The sequence below is a fragment of the Podarcis liolepis genome (assembly GCF_965112155.1).
Source record: "Podarcis liolepis genome assembly, chromosome: 6".
NCBI classification, from domain to species: domain Eukaryota; kingdom Metazoa; phylum Chordata; class Lepidosauria; order Squamata; family Lacertidae; genus Podarcis; species Podarcis liolepis.
In genome coordinates, this window is record NC_139559.1 from 2,118,299 (window position 1) to 2,135,996 (window position 17,698).

Genomic DNA, 17,698 nt, shown 5'->3' on the forward strand with positions numbered 1-17,698 from the left:
ATGCATGGGAAGGTGAAGATGCTCTGGACTGGGGCTGCACACTGTGGTGTAGCCTGGGGCTGCCTCACTTTGTGTCTGTGGCCACTTCAGCTGGGGATCTCTAGAAAAACAGATAACCTTTGTGGACTGGTGAGCCAGCGTAGGAGGGATTTCAGATGCCTCATCTCTCAAAGCTTAGGGGGCTGTTGACACATTTTCCTTCTCAAAGAGGACTTGGTGAGGTTCTCTGCAGACTCTTACCTGAGGATTCTGGAGTCCTTTTGCATGCAATCACATGTGATCCTGTGCTGCTCCTGAGCTGCAGCCCTTCTCCAGCACTTTATTTGCCCATTGTTAATGGAATAATAGAATTGAAGGGGTGGAAGGGATGTCAAGGGTCATCTAGCCCAACCCCATGCAATGCAGGAATCACAGCTAAAGAATCCCTGAAAGACAGCCATCCAACCTCTTTAAAAACCTCCAATGAAGGTTTTCTCCACCTGTTATTGTGGTGAAGCATAGAGAGAGTCTTCAGAATTTTCCTGATCTACTTGGTCAGTGTGAACACAGTGACATTGTCCCAATATTGACTCATTCCCACAAATCTGGCACTGTGCAGAGGTCGTCTATCTTACTGCATTCTAGAAAACTTTAAGGAATTGGGTTGAGTAACTGCAGTGCTGTGTCATGACCGCACCAGGAAAGACTGATTATTCACATAGTTACAGGGAGAACTTAACTTTTGCATTGACCTTGTCACCTGAGGACCAAGTAAGGGCTGAGGCTTTCCGTAGCTAGGCTAAGAGCCAGTGTGGTGTAGTGGTTAGGGTTTCAGACTAGGACGAGGGTTCAAATACCCCACTTGACCGCCATGAAGCTTACTGGGTCCTTGGGCCAGTCACTGCCTCTCTCCCTAACCTACCTCACAGGGTCGTTGTGGCGATTAAATAAGGAAGAGGAGAGAACCATGTACACCTCTTTGGAGAAAAGGGTGGAATGTAAACACAATAAATACATCATCATCATCATCAACAACAACAACAACAGTCCCAGAGTGGCTTAAGAACTGAACACGTAGTGACAGACCTCTGCTGCCCTCTTCCCAGGGGCCTGCTTAGTCCATCAGCCTGACAGCTTGAATAGACCCTAAAGGTAAAGGGACCCCTGACCATTAGGTCTAGTCGTGGCCGACTCTGGGGTTGCGGCGCTCATCTCGCTTTATTGGTCGAGGGAGGTGGCGTACAGCTTCCGGGTCATGTGGCCAGCATGACTAAGCCATTTCTGGTGAACCAGGGCCGCTCACGGAAATGCCGTTTACCTTCCCGCCGGAGCGGTACCTATTTATCTACTTGAACTTTGAGGTGCTTTCGGACTGCTAGGTTGGCAGGAGCAGGGACCGAGCAACGGGAGCTTACCCCGTTGCGGGGATTTGAACCGCCGACCTTCTGATCGGCAAGTCCTAGGCTCTGTGGTTTAACCCACAGCGCCACCCTCGTCCCTGAATAGACCCTAAAGTTGACCCAAATCTGGAAAGGAATTCCAATCTTGCTCGGAGCAGCGGTGTATCAGAATATGTGGCCTTAAGCAAGTCTGGTGTGCTTCAGTGCCACTATTGTGTTTCATGTGTTCATAAATAGTTGGCATATGCTTTGAAGCTCTGAGCACCAAAGAATAAGGATTCCAATCTTGCTGGAAAGGAATTCCAATCTTGCTCCCTCCGCTCAGGTGCTGAAGCCAATCGAGCGCTGTCCACAGACACGGTGCTGAAAGCCCCCGTCCTTGGCCTCTGGCGCTGCGGGAGCTGTCCGCGGGCCGGTGCTGAAGCGGTTTGCAGCTGCACCGCCATGTGCTCCGGGCCAGCTCCTGACCTCGGGGTGCCGTCAAGCGACAAGGCCAGGTCCCCTTGCGAGCAACGGTGCAGAGCATTTCCCAATTGTTAGGGAACAGGGAACAGGATGAGTCCCCGTCTCCAAGCTCAGGAATGCACGAGCTTGCAAAGAAATGCGCTTTGTTCTCAAGGCAGGCAGGCGCGTTCCTGTTAAAAATAACACCATAAATTATATATGGTGATAAATAAAGCAGGAGAGATCTAATCCACTTCCCGGGCGTGTCTCGAAGAGATACAGCACCACAGAGTCTGATTCTTGTAGGCAGCTGGGGAGGGCGAGGGGGGGCATTCAGCTGCTCCCCCTTCCCACTTCGCCTCCTGTCTACCAATGTCAGGTCAATCCTCCACGCCGATGCATGTCCTGGAAAGCATTGAGGCGGGCGAGATGGAGCGAAGGGGATAAGGACTGGGCTCTTAGGTGGGCTTGAACAGACCCCCCCCCAGCCCTGTCACCAGAAGAAAATGTGAACCCCCCCCCCCGTCCACTTTTTAGGTAGTGAAGTGGGTGGGGGAGGCAACAGTAGAATCCCTGCCGAACTAAATTTCACGGGTTTAAATACACGAGACGTGCACACCCTCATGTTAGGTGCCCCCCTTTTATTTTTCAAAAGTCAAGCATCTTTACTGCCCCCCAAGCAGAACAGAAGGCGGAGAAAACCGCCGCCTGTTCTGGGGAGCTGCGGGTCTCATCCACTTCCAATTTTGCAAGACGGTGCCTGTCTCTCCCCCCTCATCCCCCCCCCCGGCAGGCCAGGGACGCGCCGCCGCGGCTTTAAAACCGATCCCCTTGGAGAAACTTTGCCGATCAATCAAGCCCTCGGCCGGATCCCTCCGCCGGACGGCAGAGCGAGCGAGCGAGGCGCGCGGCAGCCGCTGCACTGTGGCGCCCTCCGCCGTAGGGAAGAGTCCCGCAGTCTTCGGCTGGCAGAGCGGAGCTGAGGAGGAGAAGGAAGAGGAGGAGGAGGAGGAGGAGGAGGAGGCGAGCGGGACGGGGCGAGGCGAGGCAGCGGCGGCTCAGCATCTTTCTCCGCGGCTTCAGCACCACCCGGAGCAGCGGCGGGGGCGACGGATCGGGCGGGGGCCGCCGGCTGCTTCTGGCCCTCCCTGATGTGAGACGGGCGGCGGGCGGACGGACGGGAGGAGGAGGAGGACGACGACGAAGATGGGGGGCGCCTTCGGCCTGACCCTGGCCCTTTGCCACTCCGTGGGACTCTACCTGCAGCTCGGAGCCTCCTCGCGGCCCCCGCAGTGGGAGAACCAGATCTCGGGCAACGGTGAGTGGACCGAGCGGGGGTGCTGAGCCGCAGGGTGGGGTGGGTCCTATGGGTGCCCCCGCACCAAATGATCAACTGCTCAATATCCTTTCGCTCCGCATAGTCCGCTTTGTAACCCCCCTTTAAACACCCACCCACACCCAGCTTTGTAGGGCACAAAGTCGTATCTCCCCCCCCCCATTTTTCATGGGTGGCGTGTTAGTTACCCCGTGTTAGTTGCTGCGGGGGGGGGGGCAAGTCCGGAGCGTTGGCGCAGAGTCCGAATAGGGTTTCTCCGGGAGCGGTGGCAACGGGCACCCCCTGGCGTCCGGGCAGAATCGTGCCTCTGCCCAAATTGGGACCGCGAAGCAGAATGTGGTTCTTCTCCTATTGCTGTCTACGACCAACGCGTCCCCCCCCTCACCCATTTTTAACTGCTCGGGATGGAAACTGCGAGTCCTCCGGTTGTGGATTGGGAAGTGGAGGCGATATAATTTTTGCCAGTTTGCGGGGCGTTGATTGGGGTGGAGAGAGAGAGAGAGAGAGAGAGAGAGAGAGAGAGAGAGAGAGAGAGAGAGAGACCCGGACTTGGTTGTTTGTAAGCGGCAAAGCGTTTGTGAGGGCAGGGCTGGCGGCGCGGGGGAGGTCGAGGCAACCTCTTTTCTGTCCACGAAGGGAGGCAGAATCAGTCCTGGCGATTCGGTACGGGAGGCAGGATATGCGCAAGTTAGGAAGAGAACTTTTTTTATGCGGTGTGTGTGTGGGGGGGGGTGTCTTTCCTCGAAATCCCACCCTTTGTTTGGAAGGAAGACTGGGAGACCCCTCCCCAGGGAAACCGCTCTCCAGTTTGGCATAGCTGAGCAGGAGATGTATGGGAGGAAGAGAGGCTGCGTGGCTGTTGGGGGGGGGAGAGAGAGAGCCCCCAGTTAAGCATCTGGAAGAGTCAGAAACCTCACATCTGGGCCGGATGTGTGCACAAAACCGAATCTATGAGGGGAGGCACGCACACTACATGTACACAGGCACAGACAGATTATTTCTAACTTCTGGAGTTTCTCTGTAGGGCGTCCTTCCTTCCTCTCTGCCCCACTTGTGGCCACGATCTTGGTCCACATTGCAGGGGGTTGAACTAGACGACCCTTTGGATTCTCTCCTACTCTACAATTCCATGATGTTGTGATAAATACTTTCTGTCCATAGGGAGTCAGCAGGTTGGAGAGGGTGGGCCTCACCTGTGGAAGGTGGGAAACACCTTATTCCAAAGCAGAAGGTCCCACTTTCAGTCCCTGAAGGAGTATCTACACAGGGCTTGGGATGTCGCCCTTACCTGGAATCCCAGGAGAGCCCCTGTCCCACAGCTCCGAGGATGCCCCTGCCCAGAGTAGCTCTTTCATGCTCTTAGCACCTGCCCAGTTTTCCAACACAGACACCCAAGAACTCAGGTGGAGTTTGAGCATCCCCTTGCAAAGCCTGGCTGCTCAGGATGCTTAAAAAAAACCCCAAACACCTGGGTGCCCTCCTGGGTGGTTTGGTCCCAGAGAAACTGCCAAGGGGGCACCCTGAACTTCCTTCATCAAGGCAGGAGCCTGAGGGTCTTAGCTGACTGCAAACAGCGTGGTGGCAGGAGAAGGCATAGAGGGTCTCCAGACAATAGCCTTGAACAGGCACCACCGCAATGGCCTTCCTTAAACCTCTCAGATAGCAGAGGAGGAGGAGGCAGGAGTGTCCTGTGTTGTACCCAGCTTGTGGGCTTCCTTGAAGGCATCTAGCGGGTTGCTGTTGGATGGAGGGCTCTCTGGACTACATGGATCCTCAGTCAGATCCTGCATCCTTCCACCCACCCTGGTGTCAGCACCAGCTGGGGTTGGAGATTTTGGAATGGCACAACTCCCTTCCTTCACAGGCTTGCTAAAGTCCAAAGACCTCCTAGAAAGTGTGTAGGACTTTTTGGAGCCGGGGTTAAGGTGAGGATGAGCTTGGGCACAAATCCAGGAAAGAAGCTGAGGGAGAAGGAAGAGGCTGGCATCCTCTTTGGGAACAGCAAATGAGCTGAGTGCCTTAAGAGAAATAAATCAGGCACCACAACAAGCTGAAAAAACCAAGGGGAACCCTATATAAAAAGGAACACCCCCCCAACCCTGGATGTGGTGGGAACCAGATACACCCCTGGAGGAGAGGCAGCAGTTTGAGCTGGCAGTGTTTGGGGAAGTGTTTCCATCACCCTGCTTTTTCCCCTTGCCTTCCATAACACTTCTTCACTCCTCCCCCTCCATTTGCCCAGGAAGCCAGTTTCTGGCAAGGGGAAGAGGTGCAAGCTGTGTTAGCAACTGGTGGGGCTGGGGGAGTTAGTCAACTTACCCTTCTGGGGACAGAGCTGGCTGCTTTCACTGACCTCTGGTGCAGAAATGTCCTGGAAGTTTAATATCACCCTGTTGCAAGGCAGGGACTGGACCGGATTGCATTGCATATGTGGCTGTGCAGTGGTGTGAGGCTTAGGCAGAGGGGAAGGATTTCAGTGGCGCGCCCATTAGGGAGCAGGCCCCAGGCAGCTTCCTGGGTGCAGCAATCCCTCCTTGGCTTGACCCGCATGCTCTATGAACCAGCCTGCCTTTCCTGAGTCTGGAAGAGTCAGAGACCCATTTGTTAAGGGGTGCTGTGCATTGTTTCTTGCAAAGCGGGGAAACAGCGAGAGCCCCAGTATTGCAGAGCCTGCGACCAAGAGTAGTTCTGCAGCAACTCACTTAATCACAACCAAAAGCCTTTATTAACGAGGCTGAGGAGCAGTGAGTAAGTGGGTCGTGTATAATAAGCCACTCGCGATCAGTAGGTGAATACCAATTTGAGGAAAGTGCAGCTTGCAAGGAACTGGTATCAATGGCTGTTTAGCAGATTGGAGATTGGCCATTTCATTACTTGCTGGAACAGCTTCCTCCTGGCACAGCGAGATGGGGAGGCGGAGGAGGCGGAGGCCACAATAACTCCCTGGGAAGCAAGGAGCATGAACCACAGAGCTGGTGGTGACGTATTGAAAAGAAGGCAGGGGCAGAAGGGGACTGGCTATATAATCCCCACCAGTGACACCTCCTTTTGGCCGTCATCGTGACACCTTCCCTGAACTGGACTCAGGCAAAGCCCTGGCTCAAAGGTTGGGGGAACCAAAGGGATGGGTTTGCTCAGGCAGCTCCCCCACCATGAGGTGACTTCAGGCAGTCACAGGCAAACCTGTGAAGAGAGTCTCACAGGAGGAGGTAAAAAACCCCAACCACCTTGAATGTGTATGTTGGTGGAGATTGCATGAACCTATTCCAGGCACCACACAAGTCCAGGAGATAGAGGACACTGTGTGGAAATGGAGGAAGACTGAAGCCCAACAGGCATGGTGGGATCAGGAAGGGTGTGAGTTTAGGGCTACAAACATGCTAACCCTTTTGTAGAACACACAAAAACATGTGTTTTCTCCATCCGGAATCATTCGTGCACATCTTCCCTGCTAGCTTTTGACCCTTGAGATGTATGTTTTTAAGACTGTGTAAGCTGTTTCCAATTGTTTTTGATACTGTATTTTAATGCTGCAAACCACCCTGGGACCTTTGAGTGAAGGACAGGTGATTAATGACAAACATAATCATGGATCCTGCCATCCACTTGGGTGTGGGGGGTTACCTGATACACATTTGAAAAGCCTCCCCTTGATTAGGCTCTCTGTCCCTTTTCCTTTCTGCACGTGCTCCAGATGAATGAAGAAGGAATTATGGGGATTATGATCTTGCTATATGACCACCCACAGCGTCATTGGGGAGGTGTGGATATGCCCCCTCCCTGCATTTCTGGGACCACCTACATGTGTTTTCAAGTGGATGCAGTGATGCAGAATCAGTCTGCGGTGAGCTTTTGTTTTCAGAATGAAACCAGCTTCTCAAGAAGCACTTTTCGGGGGCAAGAAATATGCAATAGATTTAGGTTTGGGGGGGGGGCTATGTAGGTGGTGAGAGAGTGCTCTGTCTCCATTGATTCTGGAATAAAATGCTGGGTGCACATAGCCTGGGAAGGGTTGAAACAGAAGAGCATCTCCTTTGCAGCAGAAGGTGGCAGGGTCAGTCCTTGCTGGTATCTTCAGGAAGGGCTGGGAGAAAACTCTACTTGCAACCCCAGAGAGCTGCTGTCAGCCAGTGTAGACAAGGCTGAGCTCGATGGACTTACTCCATCTTATATTGGTTCTCACTCAGTATAAAGCAACTCCCTATGTTCTAAGCCAGTGGTTCTCAACTTGTGGGTCCCCAGATGTTGTTGGACTACAACTCCCATCATCCCTGAGCTCTGGCCTTGCTAGGTAGGGATGATGGGAGTTGTAGTCCAACAACATCTGGGGACCCACGGGTTGAGAAAGGCTGTTCTAAGCCAAAGAGCAGCAGGGAGCAAAGAGGGGAAGCCCAGGGGGAGCTGCTGACCAGCCTCATGGCAGCCAGTGTGGTGTAGTGGTTAAGAGTGGTAGTCTCGTAATCTGGGGAACCGGGTTCGTGTCTCCGCTCCTCCACCTGCAGCTGCTGGGTGACCTTGGGCTAGTCACACTTCTCTGAAGTCTCTCAGCCCCACTCACCTCACAGAGTGTTTGTTGTGGGGGAGGAAGGGGAAAAGGAGATTGTTAGCCGCTTTGAGACTCCTTAAAGGGAGTGAAAGGCGGGATATCAAATCCAAACTCTTCTTCTTCTTCTTCTTCTGCTGTAAAAGAAGGCAGGAAGAAACTGGGTGAGCCAGACCCAAAGGAAGCAGGGAGGTATTGAGGGCAGGTGGGGCTTGATTCCTGACATGCACCAGCAGGTGGCCCAGTTACTATTCCAGTAATAGAACCATAGAACTGTAGAGTTGGGAGGGACCCCCAAAGGTCATCCAGTCCAACCCCCTGCAATGCAGGAATCTCAGCTCAAGCATCCATGACAGGTGGCCACCCAACCTCTGCTTAAAAACCTCCAAGGAAGGAGAGTCCACAACCTCTCAAAGGAGTCCATTGTCAAACAGCTCTTACTGTCAGAAAGTTTTCCTTGATATTTAGTCAGAATCTCCTTTCTTCTAAGTTGAAGGGATTGGTTTGAGATCAGGAGAAAACAAGCTTGTTCTCTCTTCTATGTGACAACAATTGAGATATTTAAAGATGGCTATCATAGCTGCTGTTGTTGTGGTTACCTGGTCCATCTGACTGGGTTGCCCCAAACACAACAGTAACACCATAAGGCTGCAGAAGAGAGGCCAGCGTGCTCCCAGAAGGAAAACCACAAAGCTGAAACTCCTTAAGCCAGGAATAGCAGAGTCTGTGGCTCTCAAATATCATAGGACTCCAACTCTCATCAGCCCCAGTTGGTGTGGCTGATCATTGGGGATGATGGGAGCTGTAGTCAAGCTGTTCCTCTCCCCTGCCTGAAGCCCACAGCCTCTTGCAGGAGAGAGTTCCCTTGCCCGTGGGGACCAGGCACACTCCTCCCTACACCTCCAGGACCGGCTGCTTGATATTTGCTGCTCTGCAGCTCCACTGCTGCAAATGGCCAGAGGGTGTATTGCATCTCTCAGGCTCAAGTCCCCTGTGGATTTATGCAATTGCTTTGAGGAAATTGTTGCAGGGTTCAAGCTGAGCTGCCCCAAGCAGCTTGGGAGGCCCACTCTGAAAACTGTGCATCTGGTCTCTGAAAACTCCCCAGGAACTCATTTCCACAATGCTGTTGGGTGCAGGTCTTGTGGAAAAGCATTAGGGCAGGGGCGTCTTTTTTGCCCAGAAGATTGAGGAGGGGGCTTTGCTCTGGGTTAGGCTGCAGGTCTTGGTAGTTTTGTAGATCACAGGAGCTGGTTGCCCACCGCTATGCAAGGGACTGTATTGCAAAGATCACTTCTCTGCTTTCATAGGAGTTCTTGAGTTGCTCAGTCTACACACCAAGGTGTCATGAGATGGGAATGAAACATGGTGATTTAACTTGACAAAGTTATTGGGATCAGGTGGAGATTGGCATAGCACTGACTGTGTCCTTCGCAGTAGGGTTAAGCCACCCAAATATCTCGTGCAGAAGACACCACCCCAGCTCCTCTGATGCCAGCCTGAGGCTTCAGTTTCAGCCCATTTCCCTGTCAGGGTTTTTCCTAAATAAATTCCTTCCATTAGCACATTAAAAACCAACTAAGTTAGTTCTTGGTATGAGCTTTTGTGTGCATGCACACTTCTTCAGATACACAGGGTTTTTCCTGTGCAGCTAAAGGACACCTTGTGCTGAAACTCCAGCCTTTGACCTTCCATCCTTCACAGGTTCTTCTCTCTTCTGGCTGACCCACGACCTCTGCAAACTACCCAACAGACCCTCCTTGCGCCGGGGTCTCAGAACCTTCTTTCTGCCCACCATAATTTCCCAATGTTGCAGTGAGCATGTAGCCAGTTAGAATCCCTTCTTTCTTTAATTGGTCAGCAGGAGTGGATGGAGTCCCCTCCTCCCTCCCTCCCTTTCCCCCCTTGAGCTTCCTGGAAATGTAGGCTGTGTGCTCTGCCAACCAGGCAGGCAGCAAAACAAAGCCTCCAGCTCGGCGTCTCTTTCTCTGTGTCCAGCAGCTAGCCAGGCTCCAGGGCACCCCAGGAGGCAGGTTTTACTGCAGTGCACATGCCTGCTCCCTCCTTCCTCCTCTTCCTCCTCCTCTACCTCCCTGCCTCTTAGCTTTCCCCTTCAATTATTCATGCCTCCATTGCTGGCAGTCAGCGAATGCCCGGCGGTGCCACGCCTGCTTGCCCTCCTTCCCTGCCAGCAAGAGACTTTCCTCTGCCCGAGCCTGACAGCGGACTGGCATGCTTTGCTAGGTGGCTACAGGAGAGTAGCACCAGGTGTGTGGCCATCCTTTTCCACTGCATTTTCAATCTCCATCGATAAACCACTTAGCGTAGTGGCCAGACAATTAAGAGCCCCTCGCTGGACCCCTGTCCTCATTTGGCTGCTCTCCCCTTTGTCTCAGCCTCTGATGATTACTCTCTCCATTATCTCCCTGCAAACACTTTGCATTCAGCTGGATTTCCTCAAGCTTCCAGTGGCGAATTCTCCGCCCACCTGTGTTTTCCTGCTGCTGTGATGCAAGCCTTCATCCAGTGAAATTGCTTCTGACACAACTCCCCACCCCCACCCCATAAAATGTCCCTGCACCCCGTCTCCCGGGCCCTGAGAGGCTTGTTTGCAATGGTCGAGATGGAGGGAAGTGGGATTTCATTCCTAGTTTTGAATTCTCAAAACATGTGCGACAGCAAAGCCAAGAACTAAAGCCAACCCCTTTCCTTGCTTAGCAGAGATGAGCTCTGTTTGACACCGTGGAATGTGGCTTCCTCGGTTCCTATGATACTGAGTCAGGTTATTTGTCCAGCATTGTATACTCTGAGTGGCAGTTGTACCCTAAGGTTGTAGATAGCAGACAGGGAATGATCCCGGACTCTTTCCCTTGCAAATAAGGTTTCTGCCGCTGAGACAGTTGAAGAAGACACAGAAAGAAGACTGAGAGGGGAGGAGGAGGAAAGCAGCTGAAAGGAGATAGCAGTCAGCATTTTGCAACCAGCTCTCCATCTTCCAGCTGTTTAAGGTTTAGGTCAGTGGTCTGCAGCTGGTAGCTTGTGGATCAAATCTACCCCATGTCATACTGGTTGACACACAACCCCTCAGTGCCCTTCTCTTGGCTAAACCCCAGAAAGGAAAACTGCCCCAACCAGAACTTGCGGTGTGGATTTTAGCTCAGGATGCTTGATGGAGGCAGGCGGGTGGGTTGAGTGATGGCTTCTTGCCTATGACCCCCCCCCCAAAGTGGCCCACTGAGGAGGCTAGCGGCCACCCACAGGTTTCAGGCATACCCAAGGTCACAATCACACACCCATGACAAGGCAGTTGGAGAGATGCTGGGGTTGTAAAGAGCATGTTTTCTGGGTCTTTTGCACGGCATCCTTTTCAGCCTTTGCTAGGTCTACAGTTACCTGCTGCTACATCAGTAGGGCCACGGATGACGAGGTCCCTGGGATGTTTTCGCCATATCTGGCAGGAAGTGTGTTTGTGTCCTGTGCAAGCAAAGCAGCAGCTGCCCTTGAGATGCGGGGTCTCCATCCACCATCACCTCTTGTTTAACCCTTGGTTGCAAGGAGTGGGGTGTTTTCAAGACCTGCCATGCTTCACACATCTTTTAGCCCCTCACCTGCCCCAATACTTAGTGCGATAAAAGAGATCTCTTCTTTTGAGGCCTCTCACACACAATCTGTGCACTGAAGTGGGTGAATAGAATAGAAATCAGGACTAATGAATAGAAATCAGGACAGAGAAACAAAACACCCATTGATGGAAGCCACAGGAGGGGAGAGGGGTCTTGTGATAGAATCCTGTTTGCGGGTTTCAAACAGGCACTTGGTTGGCCACTGTGAGAACAGGATGCTGGACTAGAGGGGCCACTGGCCTGATCCAGCAGGGTCTTCTCATGTCCAAGTCAATGGTGACTACTCATGCTTAAGCTACCTGGACTAAAGCTCTGGTGGTTTTGTGAATGAACAGACTCTTCTCAGTGTGTGAAGTAGCTTAGCGTGTTGAGTTGGCAGCCTTGAAATCCTCTTCTGCTGTGGTCCTCGGTCTCTGACTGGGACGTGCTGAAGCAGCCACAAGCAGGCAGGCAGTCTGGAGGAGGCTGGCAAGGTCTTGGCCTTCTCACTGGGGCCGGGCTCAGGAGAATCATAGAATCATAGAATCCTAGAGTTGGAAGAGACCACAAGGGCCATCGAGTCCAACCCCCTGCCAAGCAGGAAACACCATCAGAGCACTCCTGACATATGGTTGTCAAGCCTCTGCTTAAAGACCTCCAAAGCAGGAGACTCCACCACACTCCTTGGCAGCAAATTCCACTGTCAAACAGCTCTTACTGTCAGGAAGTTCTTCCTAATGTTTAGGTGGAATCTTCTTTCTTGTAGTTTGGATCCATTGCTCCGTGTCCGCTTCTCTGGAGCAGCAGAAAACAACCTTTCTCCCTCCTCTATGTGACATCCTTTTATATATTTGAACATGGCTATCATATCACCCCTTAACCTCCTCTTCTCCAGGCTAAACATGCCCAGCTCCCTTAGCCGTTCCTCATAAGGCATTGTTTCCAGGCCTTTGACCATTTTGGTTGCCCTCCTCTGGACACGTTTCAGTTTGCCAGTGTCCTTCTTGAATTGTGGTGCCCAGAACCAGGGTGACATCCAGAAGGTGGGCAGGATACTCAGCACACCTGCTACCCTATTCATTACCTCCGTCGTCAAAACCTGATTAAAATCTTGCTCCTGTAACACTGTAATAGGCTTGCTTTATTTATTTCACACAATTAAGGAACAACATGAGGGTAAAACAACAACAACCCTCAAAGCGGTTTTACAGAAATGGCAGAACAATAAAATCATCAGTAAGAAAAATTAATCTCAATAATTTAAAACTTTCTAAAAGTCTGTTAAGGACAGATTAAAACTTGCATCAACTTTCTAAACATCTAAAGGTAAAGGTACCCCTGACGGTTCGGGAGCTCACCCCATCACAGGGATTCGAACCACCAACCTTCCGATCGGCAAGCCCAAGGCTCAGTGGTTTAGACCACAGTGCCACCCGCATCCCTTTGAACATTTGGGTAGGCTTGTCTAAACAAATGTGTTTTTAGCAAGCACCCCGAAGGGCTCGGCGAATGCCCCTGCCTGGTGTCAATGGGCAGGGAGTTCCAAAGTGTAGGTGTGCCCCACTAAGAGATTGAGTCCTTGCAAATGTGGAATGGGTATTATGTGATGCCTCTAACAGGGGCAGTTCTGCTGATCAAAGTAGTCTAGTATATGGTTCCTGTTACCCCTCTGGCTCCTATGAACTAGCTCTTTCCAGTGTTCTCCTTTTTAAGATTCATTCCTGGACTCTTCCCTCTCTGCAGGCTGTGGTTTTATGGATGTTCAGAAGGCCTGCTGTCTTAGATTTTGAAAGCCACTTCTATGTGTAGATCTGAGTTCATGGGTGTGTGGCACACAGGCCACTTTATTAATAGTGCTCTGTGAATCGTTGAACGAGGGACCCTTCCTGCTTCTGGATGTTTTCGCAGGCAGATCTCTTTGTCTTTCTCACAACGCTTCTCAAACGAAATGTGTCTGCTTGTTTCCAGTCTTTAAAACTGAGGTGTACATTCAATTTGTGGTTGGAAGGAATGGGGGCGGGAAGTGAAGTGTCTCTTGTGGAAACAGACTTCATTTCTGCAGCACTTTTTGGTCATTTTCTTGCTAGATACTAGATCTCTTGGCATCTGTGCAGAACATGTGTGTGTGTGTGTGTGTGTGTGTGTGTGTAGTGTATGTGCATTGATATGAATGGCATATCCCTTTGAGGATTCTAAAATCCATTTTTTCAAATAAACATCTGGATTGCCAACACTGAGCGTTGTAGGCATCTCTTAGGTTGTGCGGAGAGAAGTAAAGGGAGAAGTTTAGATCAGGGGTCAGCAAACTTTTCAGCCGTGGACCGGTCCACTGTCCCTCAGACCTTGTGGGGGGCCGGACTATATTTGGGGAAATGAACAAATTCCTATGCCCCACAAATAATCCAGAGATGCATTTGAAATAAAAGGACACATGCTACTCATGTAAAAACACGCTGATTCCCAGACCATCCGCAGGCCAGATTTAGAAGGTGATTGGGCCGGATCCAGACCCCAGGCCTTAGGTTGACTACCTATGGTTTAGATGATGCAACTTCTCCGCTTACTGTGGCAGAAGCCACACCTGCCCAATCGCTCTTTACTGCTTCAAAACAAAAGGAGGCTGCATCTCCCTCTTCCTTTCAGCTCCTTCTCAGGAACTTTGGTCCTATTTTTGATAGAAAGCAAACGATGGAAGCTTTTAAGACTCATTTGCAGTGAAGTCACCCACAACCACACTCAACTGATTCCATTCGTCCCCACATTTATTTATGCCTGTTAGGTGCTGTTGTGCTCAAATCCTCCTTGTGGGCTTCCCACAAGCACCTGGTCAGCCACAGTGAGACCGGAATGCTGGGCCAGGTGAGCCACTGGCCTGATCCAGCAGAGTGGTGCATGCTCTGGTTATCTCTCGCTTGGACTACTGCAATGCGCTCTACGTGGGGCCACCTTTAAAGGTGACCCGGAAACTACAACTAAGCCAGAATGCGGCAGCTAGACTGGTGATTGGGAGTGGCCCCCGAGACCATATACCACCGGTCCTGAAAGACCTGCATTGGCTCCCAGCACGTTTCCGAGCACAATTCAAAGTGTTGGTGCTGACCTTGAAAGCCCTAAATGGCCTCGACCCAGAGCGTCTCCACCCCCATCGTTCACCCCGGACACTGAGGTCCAGTTCCGAGGGCCTTCTGGCGGTTCCCTCCCTGCAAGAAGTGAGGTTACAGGGAACCAGGCAGAGGGCCTTCTTGGTAGTGGCGCCCAACTTGTGGAAAGCCCTCCCATCAGATGTCAAGGAAATAAACAACTATCTCACTTTTAGAAGACACCAGAAGGCAGCCCTGTATCTGGACATTTTTAATGTCTGATGTTTTACAATTTTTAATGTGCTGCAAGCCGCTCCAGAGTGGCTGGGGAAACCCAACCAGATGGGTGGGGTATAATATGCTCTTCTGAAGTTCTTAAGGGATTATATTATAGAATCCCAGACAAATGTGGTTCATATAGTGAGCATGTTATACCACTATGAAGCCCATCAGATTTGGCTATATAATACTGTCACAGGGCAAGGGAAATCTCTCCCCTCCTTCTACACCAAACCATTGGCCTTACTCTCCAAATGGGAGGGAGATATCCGCATTGCTCAGGCAACTGGGTGGATGTGTTCCACAGAGGGTTTCCTTGCCTGCCAGCTCTGTGAAGCAATGGTTTTGCCTTCATCCAGCTCTCATCGTTGGTCATTGGAATAAATCTGGGGTGTGCATCCCTGTTCTGCTGATCTATACAGGACCAGGGTGGTGGGTTTCCAGCTTGGCAAGGGGGATCTGTTCACTTTCCCCTCTCCTGCCAACATCCAGCCCCATTTGAACGGTTTTGCACCCTTTTCCAAAGGGATGTGAACAATTGCTGAAAGGCATGCTTGCAAGTGGGGTTGCATTTTGTACCCAGCTTTGGTCAGTGCCCCCTTTTGGTTCATTTGGCAGCTCAAAGGAATTCCAGTGTGGGTAACACCAGATTAAAAATGCAAAGTGTTTTGCTCAGACTCCACTAGAAACCAACAAAGTAGCAACAAACAGAAGGCGGCCTTTGCAAATGAGATTTGCTATCCCTTTGCAAACAGGCAAGTGTTCCCGAGAGACGGGCCAGGGACTTGCATTGCGGGAAATTGAGTAATAAGTCTGTGAGTTCTGAGCTCGGCATCAGAATTGTTGGAGGAGCCTTGGGAACATCTTTGCACACAAGAAGTTCAGCTTACAGAATCATAGAATCACAGAATTCAAGAAGAAGAAGAGGAGGAGGAGGAGGAGGAGGAGGAGGAGGAGGAGGAGTTGGATTTGATATCCTGCTTTATCACTACCCTAAGGAGTCTCAAAGTGGCTAACAATCTCCTTTCTCTTCCTCCCACACAACAATCACTCTGTGAGGTGAGTGGGGCTGAGAGACTTCAGAGAAGTGTGACTGGCCCAAGGTCACCCAGCAGCTGCATGTGGCGGAGCGGAGACACGAACCCGGTTCACCAGATTACGAGTCTTATCACTCTTAACCACTACACCACACTGGCTAGGGTTGAATGTCATCTAGTCCAACCCCCTGCAATGCAGGAATCACAGCTAAAGAACCCCTGCCTGGTAGCCATCCAACCTTTGTTTTAAACCCTCCAATGAAGTAGAGTCCACCATCTTCTGAGGGAGTCCATTCCATGGTCGAAAGCTCTCCCTAATGTTTAGTGGAATCTACTTTCTTTTAATTTGAATCCACTTGTTTGGGTCCTACCCTCTGGAGCACCTGAAAACAAACTTGCCCCATCTTCCCTGTGACAGCCCTTCAGAAGTTTGAATATGGCTGTCCTGTCACTTTCACCAGCAGAACCTCATTGCACGACAGATTGCAGTATCTCTTGTGCACTGAAGTCACCAGCAACCTGCTTCTTCATTCTCTTGAGCAACAAAGTTCCACCGGTGCCAAATCTTTCACCAGCGGAACAAGTTTACCACTAAGAGACTTAGCTCCGCATTGGAGGCAGCCCAAGACAAGGAAGTAGTAACTTGAAAATTAAAAATAGACTTTCAGAATTCAGCTCAGATCGGACCTCTGAAATAACACATTCAAAGCTAATTTGCATGGATTTCCAACCCAATCAATCCCAGGATGGAGCACAATAATTAAAGACAGAACAAAACACTTCAATTCCATTCATAGTTTTTCATCCCACCATTTCACTAGGGAGCTTGGAGCAGGGAATGGGGTTTCCCTCCCATTTTAATCTGAAGGAAATACATTTTATGTTATCTGGGCCGAGGTTACTCCATGACTGAGCTTTCATTTTATCCCCAACTCCAGCACCATTTCTGTCCCACGCATGAAAATCCTACCAGTTCCCCAAAGATGGAAAATATCTGCAGCTCTCCTGACTTCAGCCACGATGTTTAATAGCAGTTTGGAAGATATGGAGGCCAATAGCAGGCAAGTATCCAGAAATGAGGCAATTCACAACTGTGAGGGAGCTATGAGTGGTTTTCTATGTGCCCATGATGCCAGTGTGGTGTAGTGGTTAGAGTTTTGGACTAAGTCCTGGGAGAGATCCGGGTTCAAATCCCTACTCAGCCATGACGCTTGCAGCACCCTCAGCTCAGCACCCAGCGCAGGCAAACTGGTTGCCCACTGCTAAATCCACCTCTTGCTGTTGTCAGCAAGTATGTGGGGAAAACCAATCAATCAATCAATCAATCAATCAATCCACCTCTGTTCAGTGGCTACTAGCCATGATGGCTTTTTTCTGCCTCCAGGGTTGGAGACAGCAATACCAGGTGCTGGAAAGCACAGGAGAGTGCTGCTCTTGTGCCCGACTCCTGTTTGCTGGTTTCCCACAGACACCTGCTTGGCCACTACGAGAAGAACAGGGCGCTGGACTAGATGGGCTGCTTCTTCTGTTCCTCTGCTTGGCGGTTCAGAAGTCCTGCTAGCCAGAGCGAAATCCCCTCACCCAGATGGCTGCTGGTCCAGATTGCATAACAGAGGGCATTGGAGAGCCTTCCTCTCCATGGAGAACCGTCTTCCCAACTGCCCTTCTGCCTGGCTTCATAGACTCTTGGCAGAACCCAGCTCAAGGAGAGGTCTCTGCCCAGCACCCCCTCCACCTGACAGCACTAAACCAGAGAGCCCTCTCCCTTCCACGCACCCACCACCATCTGTCCCCCTCCCCTCCGTTGGGCTGGTGCTGGAGGAGAATTAGAAATGCCTGCAGGTTTCAAGGTTAATTCAAGTGCCTTGGCAAAGGCGCACTCCAGTCCTGATGGCAATCTCCGAGCTGGCTGGGCTTTCTCTTTTTTGCCTCTAATTTACAGTGCAAATTCGAGATAATTCTGCCACTAATATGACAATAAATAGGGTCAGGGAAACT

At 51.1% G+C, this 17,698-nt stretch overlaps 1 protein-coding gene across 2 annotated transcripts in view; it reads left to right on the top strand.

Moving 5' to 3' along the window:
* The first annotated feature begins 2,606 nt into the window (after nt 1–2,606).
* VSTM2L (V-set and transmembrane domain containing 2 like) overlaps nt 2,607–17,698 on the top strand; it is a 107,150-nt gene continuing 92,058 nt past the window's right edge. The window contains exon 1 of one of the 2 annotated variants that reach the window (XM_083507753.1): nt 2,607–3,141. In XM_083507753.1, coding sequence (XP_083363879.1) covers nt 3,030–3,141 — 112 coding nt within the window. In that variant the 5' untranslated portion in view covers nt 2,607–3,029. The remainder of the gene's footprint in view (nt 3,142–17,698) is intronic. The other variant, XM_083507752.1, reaches the window with a different exon arrangement.